At 51.5% G+C, this 14307-nt stretch overlaps 1 protein-coding gene across 2 annotated transcripts; it reads right to left on the reverse strand.

Moving 5' to 3' along the window:
- Positions 1-10646: 10646 nt before the first annotated feature.
- On the reverse strand, positions 10647-14307 carry LOC124678907 (probable serine/threonine-protein kinase PIX13). 2 transcript variants are annotated; one of them, XM_047214764.1, is made up of 5 exons: positions 14019-14307; positions 13472-13854; positions 12857-12992; positions 11486-11628; positions 10647-11397 (listed from the first exon to the last, which is right to left on the reverse strand). In XM_047214764.1, exons 1-5 carry the CDS (start codon positions 14104-14106, stop codon positions 10792-10794), a joined length of 1356 nt encoding a protein of 451 aa, XP_047070720.1. In that variant the 5' UTR covers positions 14107-14307; the 3' UTR covers positions 10647-10791. The 2 variants fall into 2 exon arrangements, with proteins under 2 accessions (XP_047070720.1, XP_047070721.1); XM_047214765.1 differs by lacking the exon at positions 14019-14307 and having other exon boundaries at positions 10647-10876; positions 10976-11397; positions 13472-13609.

A 14307-nucleotide genomic window follows, 5' to 3' on the forward strand; every position in this document is an offset into this window, starting at 1 on the left:
ACGCCAGGAGACATCGTCGGCATGATCGCGATGAGGAGAGATACGAGCGCCGTGCCAAGGAAAGGTCAAGAGAACAAGACGACGTGGACAAGCACTGGGACTGTCCTTTCTTCAAGCACTGCTGGGATTCAGGAATGAGCCGATTGCCTACAATCGGCAACTGCCTAGAATGTAGACAGAAGAAGAAGGGTGCAACAGACGTGTCAGTGTTCAAACGTCTAGGGCCTCTCCCATCTAGGAACAAGCAAACTGAGTCCTCTCGGGAAGAAGACCTCGAGGAGTTAGAAGATGACTACGAAGAAGAAGAGGACAAGTACCACCGGCCAAGGTGGTGCCCTGATGGACTCAGCCGTTCCCAAAAGCGTAGGGTTCAGCGACTGCGTGGCTTGGAGGAAGCCGAAAGGTTATACCTGCACACGCTAAGGAAGGCGCGGCCCGATCTGGCCGCGAAAATTCAACGAACCCCGGACGAAGAGGGTCGACCACAAAAGATGGAGTGGCGCCCCAAGCAAAGGAAAGCCGATGATGAGACATCGGCTAGTACAAACATGGTGTTCATCCTTCCAGACGGAGTTTTGTGCTCCAGGATTAGACGGAGCGCACCGTGGCACAACTTGATCTGCGGCCCACGGCCGGTTATCTTTGAGAAGCCACGTGAAAGAAGCTACGGACACCTGAAGGCCCCGTACTTACGAGGTTATATCAATGGGCAGCTCCGTCAATAGGATGCTGGTGGACACCGGAGCGGCAGTCAACATCATGCCATACTCCATGCTACGTCGGTTGGGACGCTCTAGCTCGGATCTGATCAAGACCAACGTTACACTGAGCGATTTCAACGGCCAAGCATCTGATGCACAAGGTGTTCTGAACGTGGATCTGACCGTAGGGAGGAAAACCATCCCTACGACATTCTTCATTGTCGATAGCAAGAGCACTTACGCTGTCCTGCTAGGGAGAGATTGGATCCACGCCAACTGTTGCATTCCATCTACGATGCACCAATGCCTAATACAGTGGGATGGAGATGAAGTAGAAGTCGTCCATGCAGACGATACAGCCGAGATTTCAACGGCTGGCATGAACGTTTGGGAGACGGAAGGCCAAGAGCCACTCTCAGGCATCACTTTGGACGACTGCGAGTACATCGACGTGTCAAAAAACGGGGTGAGGCTGGTCTTATCCACCGGCCTGACCGTGTAACAAGAGCAAAGTCTATGAACGTACATGGGAAGGCCGATCCTTGTGATCGGCCCCAAAAAATAAAAAGTAATGATCTTGTCTCAAGCATGTCACGTAGTCATAGTGAAGCACGAACAAGATGTAAACCTCTTTTGAGCAATGCAATCAAGTTGGGGGCCGATTCCAGCAATCGGCCCATATTATCCTTGCCATGCGTTTTGCCTGTGTTCAGCGTCGATCTAACAGGTGACGGAAAGCTAGGGTATGGGTTTACATCGGCTGATGAGCTGGAAGAAGTCGACATTGGTCCTGGGGATAAGCCACGACCAACTTTCATCAGCAAGAAGTTAGATCCCCATCTCAGGAGCCAGATGATAGCTCTATTAAAAGAGTACCCAGATTGCTTTGCATGGGATTACACAGAGATGCCTGGGTTAGACAGGAGCATCATTGAGCATCGGCTCCCTCTCAAGAAAGGATTTCGGCCATTCCAACAACGAGCACGTCAGATGAAGGCCGAAATTCTCGAAGAAGTCAAGAAAGAGATCGAGAAAATGTTAGCCGCCGGGTTCATCAGGCCATGCAGGTATGCTGAATGGATCTCCAGTATTGTACCTGTGGAGAAAAGGACGGCCGATGGCGTGTGGCTATAGATTTCCGAGATCTCAACAGAGCCACGCCAAAGGATGAATATCCAATGCCTGTGGCAGAAACATTGATCAACGCAGCTGCTGGCCACAAGGTGTTGAGTTTCATGGATGGCAATGCCGGCTACAACCAGATTTTCATGGCCCCAGAAGATATACACAAGACTGCATTCCGAGTACCAGGATCAGTGGGCTTGTTCGAATATGTGGTCATGACTTTTGGTTTGAAGAATGCCGGTGCAACGTACCAACGAGCCATGAATTATATTTTTCATGATCTGATCGGCAAGTTGGTGGAAATCTACATCGATGACGTGGTGGTCAAGTCTGTCTCCATGGAAGGACACTTGGATGATTTGCGACGCATCCTAGACCGAACTCGGAAGTTCGGACTCAGAATGAATCCAAAGAAGTGTGCCTTTGGTGTGACGGCCGGTCAGTTCCTAGGTTTTCTTGTTCATGAACGAGGAATTGAGATCGGCCTGAAAAGTCAGGAGGCGATGCGTACCATGCAGCCGCCTACCACGAAGAAGGAGCTCCAACGTCTGATCGGCAAGATCAATTTCGTCCGGCGATTCATCTCTAATCTCTCAGGACGAATTGAGCCGTTCATGGCATTGGTCAAGATTAAATCTGATGACGAGTTTCACTGGGGGGCAGAACAACAGCAGGCGTTTGATGAGATTAAGCAGTATCTAACAACACCGCCTGTGCTAGTTCCGCCTCAGCGGGACGAGGCCGTTCTATATCTACCTATCGGTAGCCGACACGTCCATTGCTTCGGTGGTGGTGCAACTCTACGAGGGCGTTGAAAAGGTTGTATTCTACCTCAGCGGAAGGATGTTGGATGCAGAGACAAGGTATCCTGAGGTCGAGAAGTTATGCCTCTGCCTGTTCTTCACCTGCACCAAGCTCCATCACATCCTTTTGACAGCAGAAATCATCGTCATATGCAAGTCAGACGTTGTCAAGCACATGCTGTCGGCTCCTGTTTTGAAAGGCCGACTTGGTAAGTGGATGTTTGCGTTATCGGAGTTTGATCTCCGGTATCAGCCTGCAAAAGCAGTCAAGGGACAAGCGTTGGCCGATCTCATAGCTGAACGGATCAATACTAATATAGCAGCACTATCTATACGTGCATGGGCTATGTTCTTCGATGGGTCGGCTTGTGACGATGGTTGTGGCATCGGCATTCTGCTCGTGTCGCCTCGGGGGGCAACATACTCCTTCTCCATCAGACTATCTACCCCTTGCACAAACAATGTCGCTGAGTATGAGGCAGTACGCAAGGGACCGGAGTTGCTGCCTGGAAGCCGGGGCAGAAGTGGTGGAGCTTTTTGGAGACTCGAAGTTGGTGATTTCCCAGCTCACGGACGAATACAAGTGCGAGAGTGAGTCGCTCTTCCCATATTGGATGGAATGTCGTGAGCTGATGACACATTTTCGGTACATCAATTTCAATTGGGTCCCAAGATCTCAGAATACCGATGCCAATGATCTCGCGCAAATGGCGTCAGGGTACAAGGACATACCAGACGGGTCAGAAGTTCAGGTGCAGTTCCTGGAACAGGATGACTGGAGAGCCGATATCTTCAATTACTTGAAGGATTCGGCTCGGGGGCACCTAAACGGATAAGATACAAGGCTATGAAATATGTCCTTATAGGAGATGACATGTTCTACAGGACGTTGGAAGGGTTACTACTCAAGTGCCCGGGACCAACCGAGTCTAATCGGCTCTTACATGAGGTGCACGAAGGCGCTCGTGGAACTCACCAATCGGCTCATAAGATGAAGTGGCTGATTAGGCGATCAGGGTTTTATTGGCCCACTATGCTTGAAGATTGCTTCAAGTACTACAAGGGATGCCAAGCGTGTCAGATGTTCGGGAAGATTCAGATGGTACCCGCATCAGCAATGAATCCCATCATCAAGCCTTGGCCATTCCGAGGTTGGGGCATGGATATGATCGGCAAAATCCATCCTGCGTCGAGCAAAGGCCACGAGTGGATCCTGGCCATTACAGATTACTTCACCAAATGGGTGGAGGCCGTCCCTATGAAGAAGGTAAAATCAGAAGATGTTATCAAATTTGTCAAAGAACACGTCATTCATAGGTTCGGGATTCCCCAAACAATCACGACCGATGGAGGTTCGGTCTTTATTTCTAAAGAATTCAGAAAATTCTGCGATGACATGGGGATTAAGCTGATCCGATCATCTCCATACTATGCTCAAGCCAACGGGCAAGCTGAAGCGTCTAATCAGAGCCTGATCAAGCTGATCAAGAGGAAGATTGACGAGAACCCTAGGGTTTGGCATGAAACACTGTCAGAAGCTTTGTGGGCCTACCGCATGTCATGCCATGGAGCCATAAAGACTTCGCCTTACCAGCCTCGTCTATGGGCAGGAAGCCGTATTGCCTTGGGAAATTACGGCTGGATCAAGACGTGTCACGTTTCAGAATGATCTAACAGCTGAAGAATATGCAGCTTTGATGAGTGACACTATTGAGGATGCAACGGAACTTAGACTTTGGTCGTTGGAAAAGATTAAAGAGAATAAAGCTAGGGTAGCTCGTGCATACAATAAGAAGGTGAGACCAAAGGAGTTTCAAGTTGGTGATCTAGTATGGGAAGGCTGTGTTGCCATTAGGAACCAAGGATAAAGCGTATGGTAAATGGTCTCCTAATTGGCACGGTCCATATAAAGTCGTCCAGGCATTGAAGGGTAATGCATACATGCTAGAGCAACTGGACGGCGCTAAGTTCCCAGTAGCTGTCAACGGCCAACATCTCAAGAAATATTTCCCAAGCATGTGGGAGGACGAACGGTGAAATTTGGGGGCCGATTCATGAAATCGGCCAGTAAAATTTTTTTTGTATACAAATCATAGCCGATGCGCAGACATCGACTTGAGAAATATGGATATCAGTACAGCCGATGCATAGACATCGACTTTAGAATAATGAAAAAGCCGATGCGTAGCCATCGACTCTAGAGGAACAAGCTCAATTAAGCAGGTTAACGGATTGATTTCATGCCAGAATTCATGGCATCTGAGGTAATTTTCCCGTGGATTTTGCTGAATCTGTGCGTTTGAAACCGGGAGATGGCGTGGACACGAATTGGATCTGTTGACCGTGTGAACAGGCAAATTTTATGGCCTTAGAGCATGTTTATGGCATAAGCCGATGCCCTGCCATCGGTTCTTTGTGCATCGACTTCGTTTGACAATCGGCAAAATCGACAAAGAAGCAAAATTAATTGGGGAATATTTCTTCATTAATAAAGGATTTCTTACAAAGAAAGAGCCGATTGCTCAAGGAAGGAAGAACAAAAGAAAGGCCTATTGGCCGATCTACTACTACTGCTAGGCCTATGCTACTAGGTCCCAGTCTACGGGCCGTTGCTGCCCTCGTCGTCGTCGTCGGAGCTCTCGTCAGCGCTGCTGCCGGCGGGCTCCTCGTCGCTGCTCCAGCGGCCCCCATTGGGGGCCTCCTCATCTTCATCATCGTCGTCGTCGTCGTCTGACCAGGCGCGGAACCGCTTTGCCGGCGGGTAATCCTCGAGGGAGTTGTCGTCGTCGTCTTCCTCCTCCTCTTCCTCGGAGGAGGTGTAGCCATCCCAGGAGAACGAGTCATCCTCGCTCTCCGATCCCAGTTCCCCATCGGCGAGGAACTGGAGCTCTTCGTCTCCGCTGGTCAAGGACTTGTCGTCCTCGGACCAGACGGAGGAGGCGTGGTCCTCCTGGTCCCACTCCTCTGGGGCGCGCTCGTTGTGCGCCGCCATCTGAGCCGCCATCGGGTCCCACTCTGGCGTCGGCTCGCGGGAGGAGGAAGAAGAGGAGGAGTAGGACTGGGAGGAGAGATCCGACGAGGCAGAGGAGGAAGAGGAAGAAGACATTGCTACGGGATTGGGGTTTTTTGGGTGCCGATGTCCGGAACAGAGCAAGGGGATGAAGAGGCGAACTGTTCGGCGCGGTTAAATAAAGGGGATATAGTGGAGATTCAATGCCACAGCAGTTTCCGAGGAGGTGGTGCCCAAAGAAAAAAAAACAACGGTCAAATCACGCGGAGAAGTTGAGAAGGCGAGGCATCATGATGAAGGATACTGCGACGGTTTTGCTCTGCCACGACATGACCCGACGAAGAAAAAGCAGAGTGATTTTGGAATTATCAATTCCAAAACCAGGGGGGCATGTGTTATCACCAGAATTTGACCGGATTAGAGGTGGGCCGCGATCAAGATTGGGCTTGAAGAATATACATGGAAGAAATACGTGAACCGGCCTTGTACACGAAGTTTGGGCAGTTTGCCCTTGTATCTGTAAATATAGTAGGATACGTGTCGGTTAGTTAGAGTTTGGCTCGTGCACGGTTGGGATTATTCCCACGTTAGAAAGTCTACGGACTATAAATATGTATCTAGGGTTATTGAGAAAAACAACAATCACGTTCATCACAAACCAATCTTGGCGCATCGCCGACCCTTTGTTTCGAGGTTTTCTTCCGGGTAAGCATCATGCTGCCTAGATCGCATCTTGCGATCTAGGCAGTATACATTTATTCGTTGTTCATGCGTTGCTCGTGCTGAAGCCTTTTTGATGGCGAGCAACGTAGTTATCATAGATGTGTTAGGGTTAGCATTGTTTTCATCGTATCACATGCTTTCGTTCATGCAACCCTTAGACGTCTAGCCGCCCTTACACCTTTCTTAGGTGTAAGGGCGGCACCTTGCTTGATCGTTGTTTAGTAGATCCGATCCGTTATGATTGCTCCTTGATTCCTCAAGGATTAGTTTAATATCTGCATAGTTAGGCCTTACAAACGGATTGAATGATCCAGTAGCACGTAGGGTGTAGTTTGCTAACCCTAGACAAGATGTTCCGGGGATCAACTTAATGTTGGTTTTTAGGCCTTGTCTAGGGTTGGTTTATTATCACCGTGCGTGGCTGCCAGGCTCAATCACGCGTAGGATGTTCCGATTATGTGGTGAGAACCCTAAATCGTCGTAGGTCGTTTTAGCTACATATTGATCAAGCAGGACCACCATGCAATCGTAAACCCCATACGAGTCATGGGTGGATCGGCTCCTTGAGCCGATTCACGGGATGACCTGAGAGCCGATCGAGGCTCGTATTTAATGTTTACGTGTATGCCATGCAGGAAACTAAGCGAACCAAATCCATCACCTTCCTGATCAGGTATAGATCAGGTGGCACGCCCTTGCACCAGCATCGGGACGTGTGTACCAGGAGCTTTGCGGGCCGTCGCTCGGAGGGACCAGGGCCAGCCGCAGCCCTAGGTTGTTCCCGGCTCTTCGTGTTGCCAGCCGTAGCTCGTCGGTGGGTTTCGGACGCCAACACTTATTTTGATGTGGAAACCTGTTCTGAAGGTATTAGAAAATCTATTCCTTGATGCAGAGAATGTTGCACAAAGAACCACAGCTGGGGGTTGATAAAGCACATGGAGACATTTGAATTTGTTCTCATATTGCATATTATGATTAGAATGTTGGGCAAGACTAATGATCTATCATATTGCTTGCAAAAGAAGAATCAGAACATTGTGTGTGATGTGGGATTGATTAAATCCACATTGGATAAAATTCAAGAAATAAGGTAGGATGGTTGGGATGGGCTCCTTAGAGAGGTAACTGACTTTTGTCTGAAATAGAACATTGTAGTGCCAACATGGAATATACAAGGACATCCAATGGTCGTTCAAGGACTTTGGGTGGCCAATTGGTAAATTACTATCATTATTTCAGAATTGAAGTATTCAATGTTTTGCATGATCAAATTATTGTTGAGTTGAACAACCGCTTTGCTGAAAGATCCACTCAGTTGTTGAGATGTATAGCTTGTCCTGATCCCAAAAATTCATTTGCCAATTATGATGAAGACAAACTAGTTGAGCTTGCTAATATGTACGTTGCTGACTTCTGTACATATGAAGTTGTTGTCCTTAGAAACCAATTGGACTCATTCATCCAAGAAGCAAGAACTGATTCTCATTTGATGAACTATAATGATCTTGGTCATCTTGCCAAGAAGATGGTTCTATCTGATATGCACACAACTTTCCCCTTGGTTTACCGCTTTGTTGAGTTAGAATTGTCTTCACGGCCGGTGAGCTCGAGCCCTTTTTTTATTGTGTTTGTGGTGGCTTGTAGTAGGTTTTACTACCAGTTTTTCTATATTTGGGTCTTGCCATTTTTTCATCCAATCCCGCTAAGTACCATGCTTGGAATCTCAATTGTATACGTAGAGAGCTGGTTAGTATTCTTCATATCCCCATTTTGCTTCTATAGAGGTAGTCAGAGGAAGTTGTGTTTGGTTGTTTTGTTTTCTCATCCAAACCTGATATCATTAGATGTCTTCGAATCTGGTATTGAGATGAGATGCTAGTCGCTCTTCATGCTTCAAAATGGAGTACTTTAACTTAACTCGACGAAATTATGAATGGAGGGAGTAGTAAGATAAAAAAAAAGCCCCCCCAAACAGTAAAATTATGCAGGACTTGATGTTTTGCGTCTTTTAACCATATTTTGACGAACAAAATTGTCAACTTCTAATACCCAGTGTCGAAATCTTGCGCCCGCCCCTACGAGACAAGTCCTGCTGTGCAATTAGAGCATCTCTACTCGTCTCCCCGACGAGGCCCCCGAACGACGGTTTTTCCATCCGGACGGCGAAATTCGGTCCAGTCGCGCCCCCGGTTCCTCGATTTCATCCGGATTTGGGCCTAAATTCATCCGGCGATCCCACGCCATCCCCGGCCCCCCGGGGAGCGCTCGGGGACTCCGGACGAAACGAAAACGCGGGAAACGGCGAGGAAACTTCCCGCGCGTCTGGTGGCCCCAACTTGTCGGCGAGAGACACCGATCGTCGTCCTCATCGCATCGTCTTCCGCGCGCTGTAAAAGCCTGCCGCCGTTCAGCATTCGCCGGCCGCGTAGCTTCCACGCGGCGAGTTAATGTCGTCGCATCGTCTTCCGCGCACGCATCGTCTTCCGCGCACGCATCGTCTTCCACGCGGCATTAATCGCCGGCGCCCGCCGCGCCCGCCGCGCCTATATAAGCCGCTCCGCTCGCCGCGACGCCCCTGCTCCACTCTTCCTCCATTCTCCCTCCACTCACCCTCCACCTCCACCTCCACCTCCACCGATGGCGTTCTACGACGACGACGCATCTAACAACGGGTTCCCCCGCCGATCTCTCCACACGTGGGAGGGGCACCTCCTCCACCAGGCGGGGTACCCCTGCCCGCCGGACACGAGGCCCCCCGGCGGCAGGTGGCGGCTAAGCGCTGGTGGCGTGCCAATCCCGCCGCCGCCCCAGGGCCACGCCCTCGACGTCGCCATCGAGGAGGAGCGGATGGCGATGACGGAGGAAGAACGCGCCGACCTGCGCCACCACCCCGAGAACTACACTCGGTGGAATTCGTTCTTCCTCCGGCGGTGGGAGCGCGAACTGGCGGCCTACGACGGCCCGCCACCTCCGCCTCCGCGCAACAACGCCGCGGGTCGCCGGCGTTGGTGGAGCGCGACGAATAGGACGCTCCACAACGTCCTCGAGCACATCGAGGGTGGCAATTCGCCTAGGCTGACGATGCCCCCTCCATCGAGGGCATCGAACAGCCGCCAACGGGGAAACATCTGGCAGCCACGGCGTATGGCTGCCAGTTCCTCGTCGCCCGGTTCGGCGGCGAGGTCGATCTCCAGGTCGGCGCCAGCCTTGGCGCCGGTGAAAAAGGAGCCGGATTCCCCGCCGAGCCACCGCACGCGCGGCGGCGGCATCGTCATCCGCGAGCCGTCGACGGCACAAGGACGGCGCCGCCCCAAGCGCGACCACGACACTTCCGGCAAGCGGAAGCGCAAACCGGCGAAGGTGAAGGTGGAGGAGGAAGAAAGCGCCGAGGACGCCGCCATCCTCGAAGCTGTCATCGCGAGGTCCCTCCAGGACCTCGTACCCGCCGAGAACGCCATGCCGCTCGACCAGGCCTGCGCCTGGTCGAGGGAGCAATGGGAGAAGGAGGAAGCGGAGCGGCAGGCGAGGCTCCTCCAGGACGCCGCTCGCTACCGGCGGCCTGCGACTCCTCCATCCGGCGCCGTCGTCCCCGTCGTCGACCTCGAAGCCTCCGACGACGAGCTGTACAAGCCATCGCCGTCCCCGTCTCGCACCAGCGGCCGGTGGGGAGACGCCGGCCAAGGCAGCAGCCAGGCGGCTTCGGCGCCGCCACAGTTCGACGACGACGGCTCCGACGACGATGGCGGGGACTACACGGTGGTCTACCGCCATTTCGGCATGTAGAGCGCCGTGTTTTCATATTTACAGTTGTATTCCCCTAGCCGAATTCGAAATATAGTCGAATTCGGTCTCTATGTATGAACTTCACCCTCTATATAGTAAATATCATTAAATTTAGTCTAAATTCGACCGTTTTATGCCGTAGTTTGTCAAGTTTCCGTTTTTCAAATTTAGATCGCCGTCTTCGCCTGAGATCGCGGCTGGGAAACTACTCCTCCCCACGCCAAATTTACGTCCAATCCGGACGTAAATTTCCTCGGATTTCGGCGTGGGGAGGGCAAACGAGTGGAGATGCTCTTAGAGCTCGGACTTGTACCAGGACCGTGCCGGTGATGTTTTACGTTCAGCACCTCTTGCTCAAAATGCACTAAAACTAAGGCTACGCGAAAGAAGAACAACGGCTGTCGGCTGTGCCTATGCGTGACTTACATTTTAGACGAAACGAAGTACTCCTACAGCTACAGTGTGTGTGTCAAAGCTGGAGTCAGAGAGCCAGTCAGGATGGGAACGAGCAACCTCCAACGTTTGGGCCATTTTCCAACCACGCACGTCCAACAGCCCAAATGTGCCAAGAAAAGCCCAAGAACAGAAAAATGGGCCAAAAACCTGGCGCTGGGCTAATATCTGCACGTTTCCGTTTCGGGCTTTGTCATCTGACCCGAGGAGACTGGTGGCTGCTCCGCGCGCCGTCCGCCCCGGGCCTCGGCCGCGGCGACTGCTGGTGGTGGTGGTGCCTGCCCCCGGCGTGCACGCTCCGCGCGGCGGTCCTCGGCGACGCGCCGCCGCTTCCGTCCTGCTCCGGCGACGCGCGCCGGTGCCGCGGCCGCATCCGCTCGACCTCCTCCAGCACCACCACGACCTCGGCCATGGACGGCCGGTTCTTGGGGTCGCCGGCGAGGCAGCTCAGCGTGAGCTGCGCGGCGCGCAGCGCGGCCTTGGACGGGTACTGCCCCTCGAGGCGCGGGTCCACGAGGCGGGCCAGCTTCCGGCGGTCCGCCAGCATCGGCTTGGCCCAGTCCACCAGGTTGAGCTGCGGCGCCGGCCGCGTCGTGTCCAGCGCGCGCAGCCCCGTCAGCATCTCCAGCAGCACCACGCCGAACCCGTACACGTCGCTCTTCACGTACAGGTGCCCCGTCGCCACGTACTCCGGCGCCGCGTACCCGTAGGTGCCCATCACGCGCGTCGTGATGTGGCTGTCGCCGCCCGTCGGCCCGTTCTTCGCCAGACCAAAGTCGGACAGCTTCGCGTTGAAGTGCTGCAGCACATGATGAGACAGGTTAATCAACATTTTCTTGTCTTGTTGATAGTACGGATGCCCAACTTTGCTTTGCAATCGAGCTTACCGTGTCGAGTAGGATGTTGGAGGCCTTGAAGTCTCGGTAGATGACGTGCTTCTCCGACGAGTGCAGGAAGGCGAGGCCGCGTGCGGCGTCGATGGCGATCCGCAGCCGCATGCCCCAGGAGATGGGTTGGAAGGATCCGCTCTCTGTTTGCAAGGAAGGCTTGTTAGTTCTGGAGCAAATTATCCAAACATACTGCAGGTTATGTGTCTGATTTTTCTTTCATATTATTGAGAAAAATCATAGAAGTGCGATTTTGAATAAGCTTTAATCAGATGTAATCATGTCTGGATTATCATTTTAGGTTCTTTTTTTCATATCACCTTGTTTCCCTTCTTCATTGTACTCTCTTCGTTTTAACTAAACTAGTACATTTTAGATTAAACCCTTAGTTAAAACTTAGTTTTAATGACTTAATTCACCAAAACTAATCGATGGGTGATATTTAGAAGAAAATTAAAATGGCACTTCTTGAAAGAAGAACCCTGCATGATTTTACAGCCGTACATTTCCTAGAAACCCTACACGTTAGGCATGACCGTTAGATGTGCCATAGTGTTATTTTTTTTATTATATTGCCAGTGCCATAGTTCAATCGGGGAAAATGTTCCAACATTGCATACTTCTAGTCATTGTACGCTGATTCTAGGAAGATACATCATTAACAGAAGTTATATTTACCCGCAAAAAAAATGCCCGCAAAAAAAACAGAAGTTATATTTATGTTTTTAGTTAATTCTTGAAATCCGACCAAATATATTGAAACATATATTAATAACAACTACAACATCAAAAGTGTTTCATTAGACCCATCCCAAAATATTTTTTTCATACTATATAAGTTTTGTATTGCATATATTAGCATAATTTTCAAAACTTAAGACAATGCTAGAATTTTCATTATGGGAACTACGTAGTACATAAAAATAATAGGCTATGATGGAAGGCCGAATATGCCAGATCATCATGCTTTGAAGTTCAAGTTTTTTTCTATTTTTTGAAGAGAAAGGTTCAAATGCTAGTGGGAGCAGTAGTCCTTGGGTAGTTGGGCCTGCTGGTCCTAATCACGGTGGCGGAACATGGATTTTGAAGCCCAGCCCGCACGCCTGGTCATGTCGTTATTCTATATTAGTTGGCCGTATCGATGCAATATAATCTCTACAGCGATGACAACGACATGAGTTTTGTTTATTTGCGAGCAGACCATCCCATCAGACACTTAACGTACGCAATCCGAGATCGTTGTCAGAAGGAGTCAACCCAATCCATCAATCAAACATGAGGTGAAGTTGCAGAGAAACCGACAGGAAAAGCATGCGAAAAGGTCAAAGGAAAACGCAGAGTAGTTTCAGGGAGGCAGGAGGGATGACTGACTTCTGAATAGGTGGTTCTCGAGGCTGCCCTTGGCCATGAACTCGTAGACGAGCAGGAGGTCCCTGTTCTCCACGCAGTACCCCAGCAGCCGCACAAGGTTCGGGTGCGATATCCGACCTAGGAAGTTCACCTCCGACTGCAAGCACACAAAAATTACATACGTCAGGGGTTAGATCAGCTTCTGAAGATGGAAACAAACAGCGGATAACGATCGGCCGGCGCGCGCACATTTCCGTCTCCGACGGTCGCTGACATTTCAGCGAGAATATTAGCAGGCCAGGACGGCGCACCAACCTGTACATCACTACAGCTAATCTATGTGCCGCCGGCGAATTAACAAGTTGGTTCACACACATTGTATAGTGGTATGAACATCTGATAATGATGGTGTGGCCACGTGAACGCGCGCCCGGCCGGCATGGAACCGGAAACCGGGGCAGGCTTACACACGCCCGCAATTATTGATGCCTACATCCATGCCGATTCTTTCAGCTCGTGCTGGGATATCTGGGATCAGCTCGACGGAAACAGGCTGCTTCTGAAAATTCCGTGTGCCATTTCTGTTCTCTAAGCTTAACGACTTAGCTAAATTCAGCGGTGATGTATAGGGCGTACCTGCCATTCCTGCAGGCCCTGGAGGCTCTCCTGGTTGAGCTTCTTGACGGCGATGACCATGCCGGTGCCGCTGCGCACGGGGTTCATGGTCTTCTCGTCCACCCACCCCTTGTACACCTGCCCGAACCCGCCCTCCCCCAGCAGGCTGTCCGGCTTGAAGTTCCGGGTCGCCGCCTTGAGCTCCGCGAACGTGAACACGCGCAGGTCGGGCGCCTCCAGGATCGTGCCGGACTCCGGCTCCCCGTCCGCGACGCCGCCCACCGAGGTGCCGCCGCTCGTGGTCCGGGTGGTGAAGCTGCTCATCGACGACCCCGGGGACCTCCTGCCGACGACTTTTGCGCTGGGTGGTGCTTCCATGGCTGGGAGGCTGCGGGCTGCCGCTGCTGCACGGTCAAGAAATTCCTTAGCCAACAGCATAAACGAATGAGCAAATTAAGCAAATCTGATGGGAGCAGTTAGGCGAATGGTTGTGATGAACTCTGGCCAGATTTCAGAGCTTGTGCCAAGAACAAACACCAAATTGAAATGAAAACCGGGAAGCTATTACCTTGGGGCTGTTCATGCCCGCGCTGCTGGCCCGGCGCCTTCTCGACCTCCACCAGCTCGGCCTCCTCGGAGCCGAAACAGTTCCCCATGGAGAGCTCAATGGAATCGGCGGCCCAGTTTATTCCCCCACTATAGGTATCTTCTGTGTCTATCTATCTCTCGAGGCTGGTGCTACGGCAAGAAGATGCTCTCTTCACTGCGCTTCGGATATAAAAAGGCCTCGCCTCTGCTGCGCTCTCCTCGTGCGGGAGCCGAGGCCTACGCGTTATGGAAGACCTTCCCGATCGAAA

This window comes from Lolium rigidum, chromosome 7 (assembly GCF_022539505.1).
Source record: "Lolium rigidum isolate FL_2022 chromosome 7, APGP_CSIRO_Lrig_0.1, whole genome shotgun sequence".
NCBI lineage: Eukaryota > Viridiplantae > Streptophyta > Magnoliopsida > Poales > Poaceae > Lolium > Lolium rigidum.

What these genes read in the sequence shown, in the direction of transcription:
- LOC124678907 (XM_047214764.1), bottom strand. Translation starts at nt 14,106, where the DNA reads ATGGGGAACTGTTTCGGCTCCGAGGAGGCCGAGCTGGTGGAGGTCGAG. An exon ending in CGGGCATGAACAGCCCCAAG is followed by an intron (nt 13,855 to 14,018) that starts GTAATAGCTTCC and finishes TTGACCGTGCAG; the next exon opens with CAGCGGCAGCCCGCAGCCTC. An exon ending in AGGGCCTGCAGGAATGGCAG is followed by an intron (nt 12,993 to 13,471) that starts GTACGCCCTATA and finishes GTGTGCTTGCAG; the next exon opens with TCGGAGGTGAACTTCCTAGG.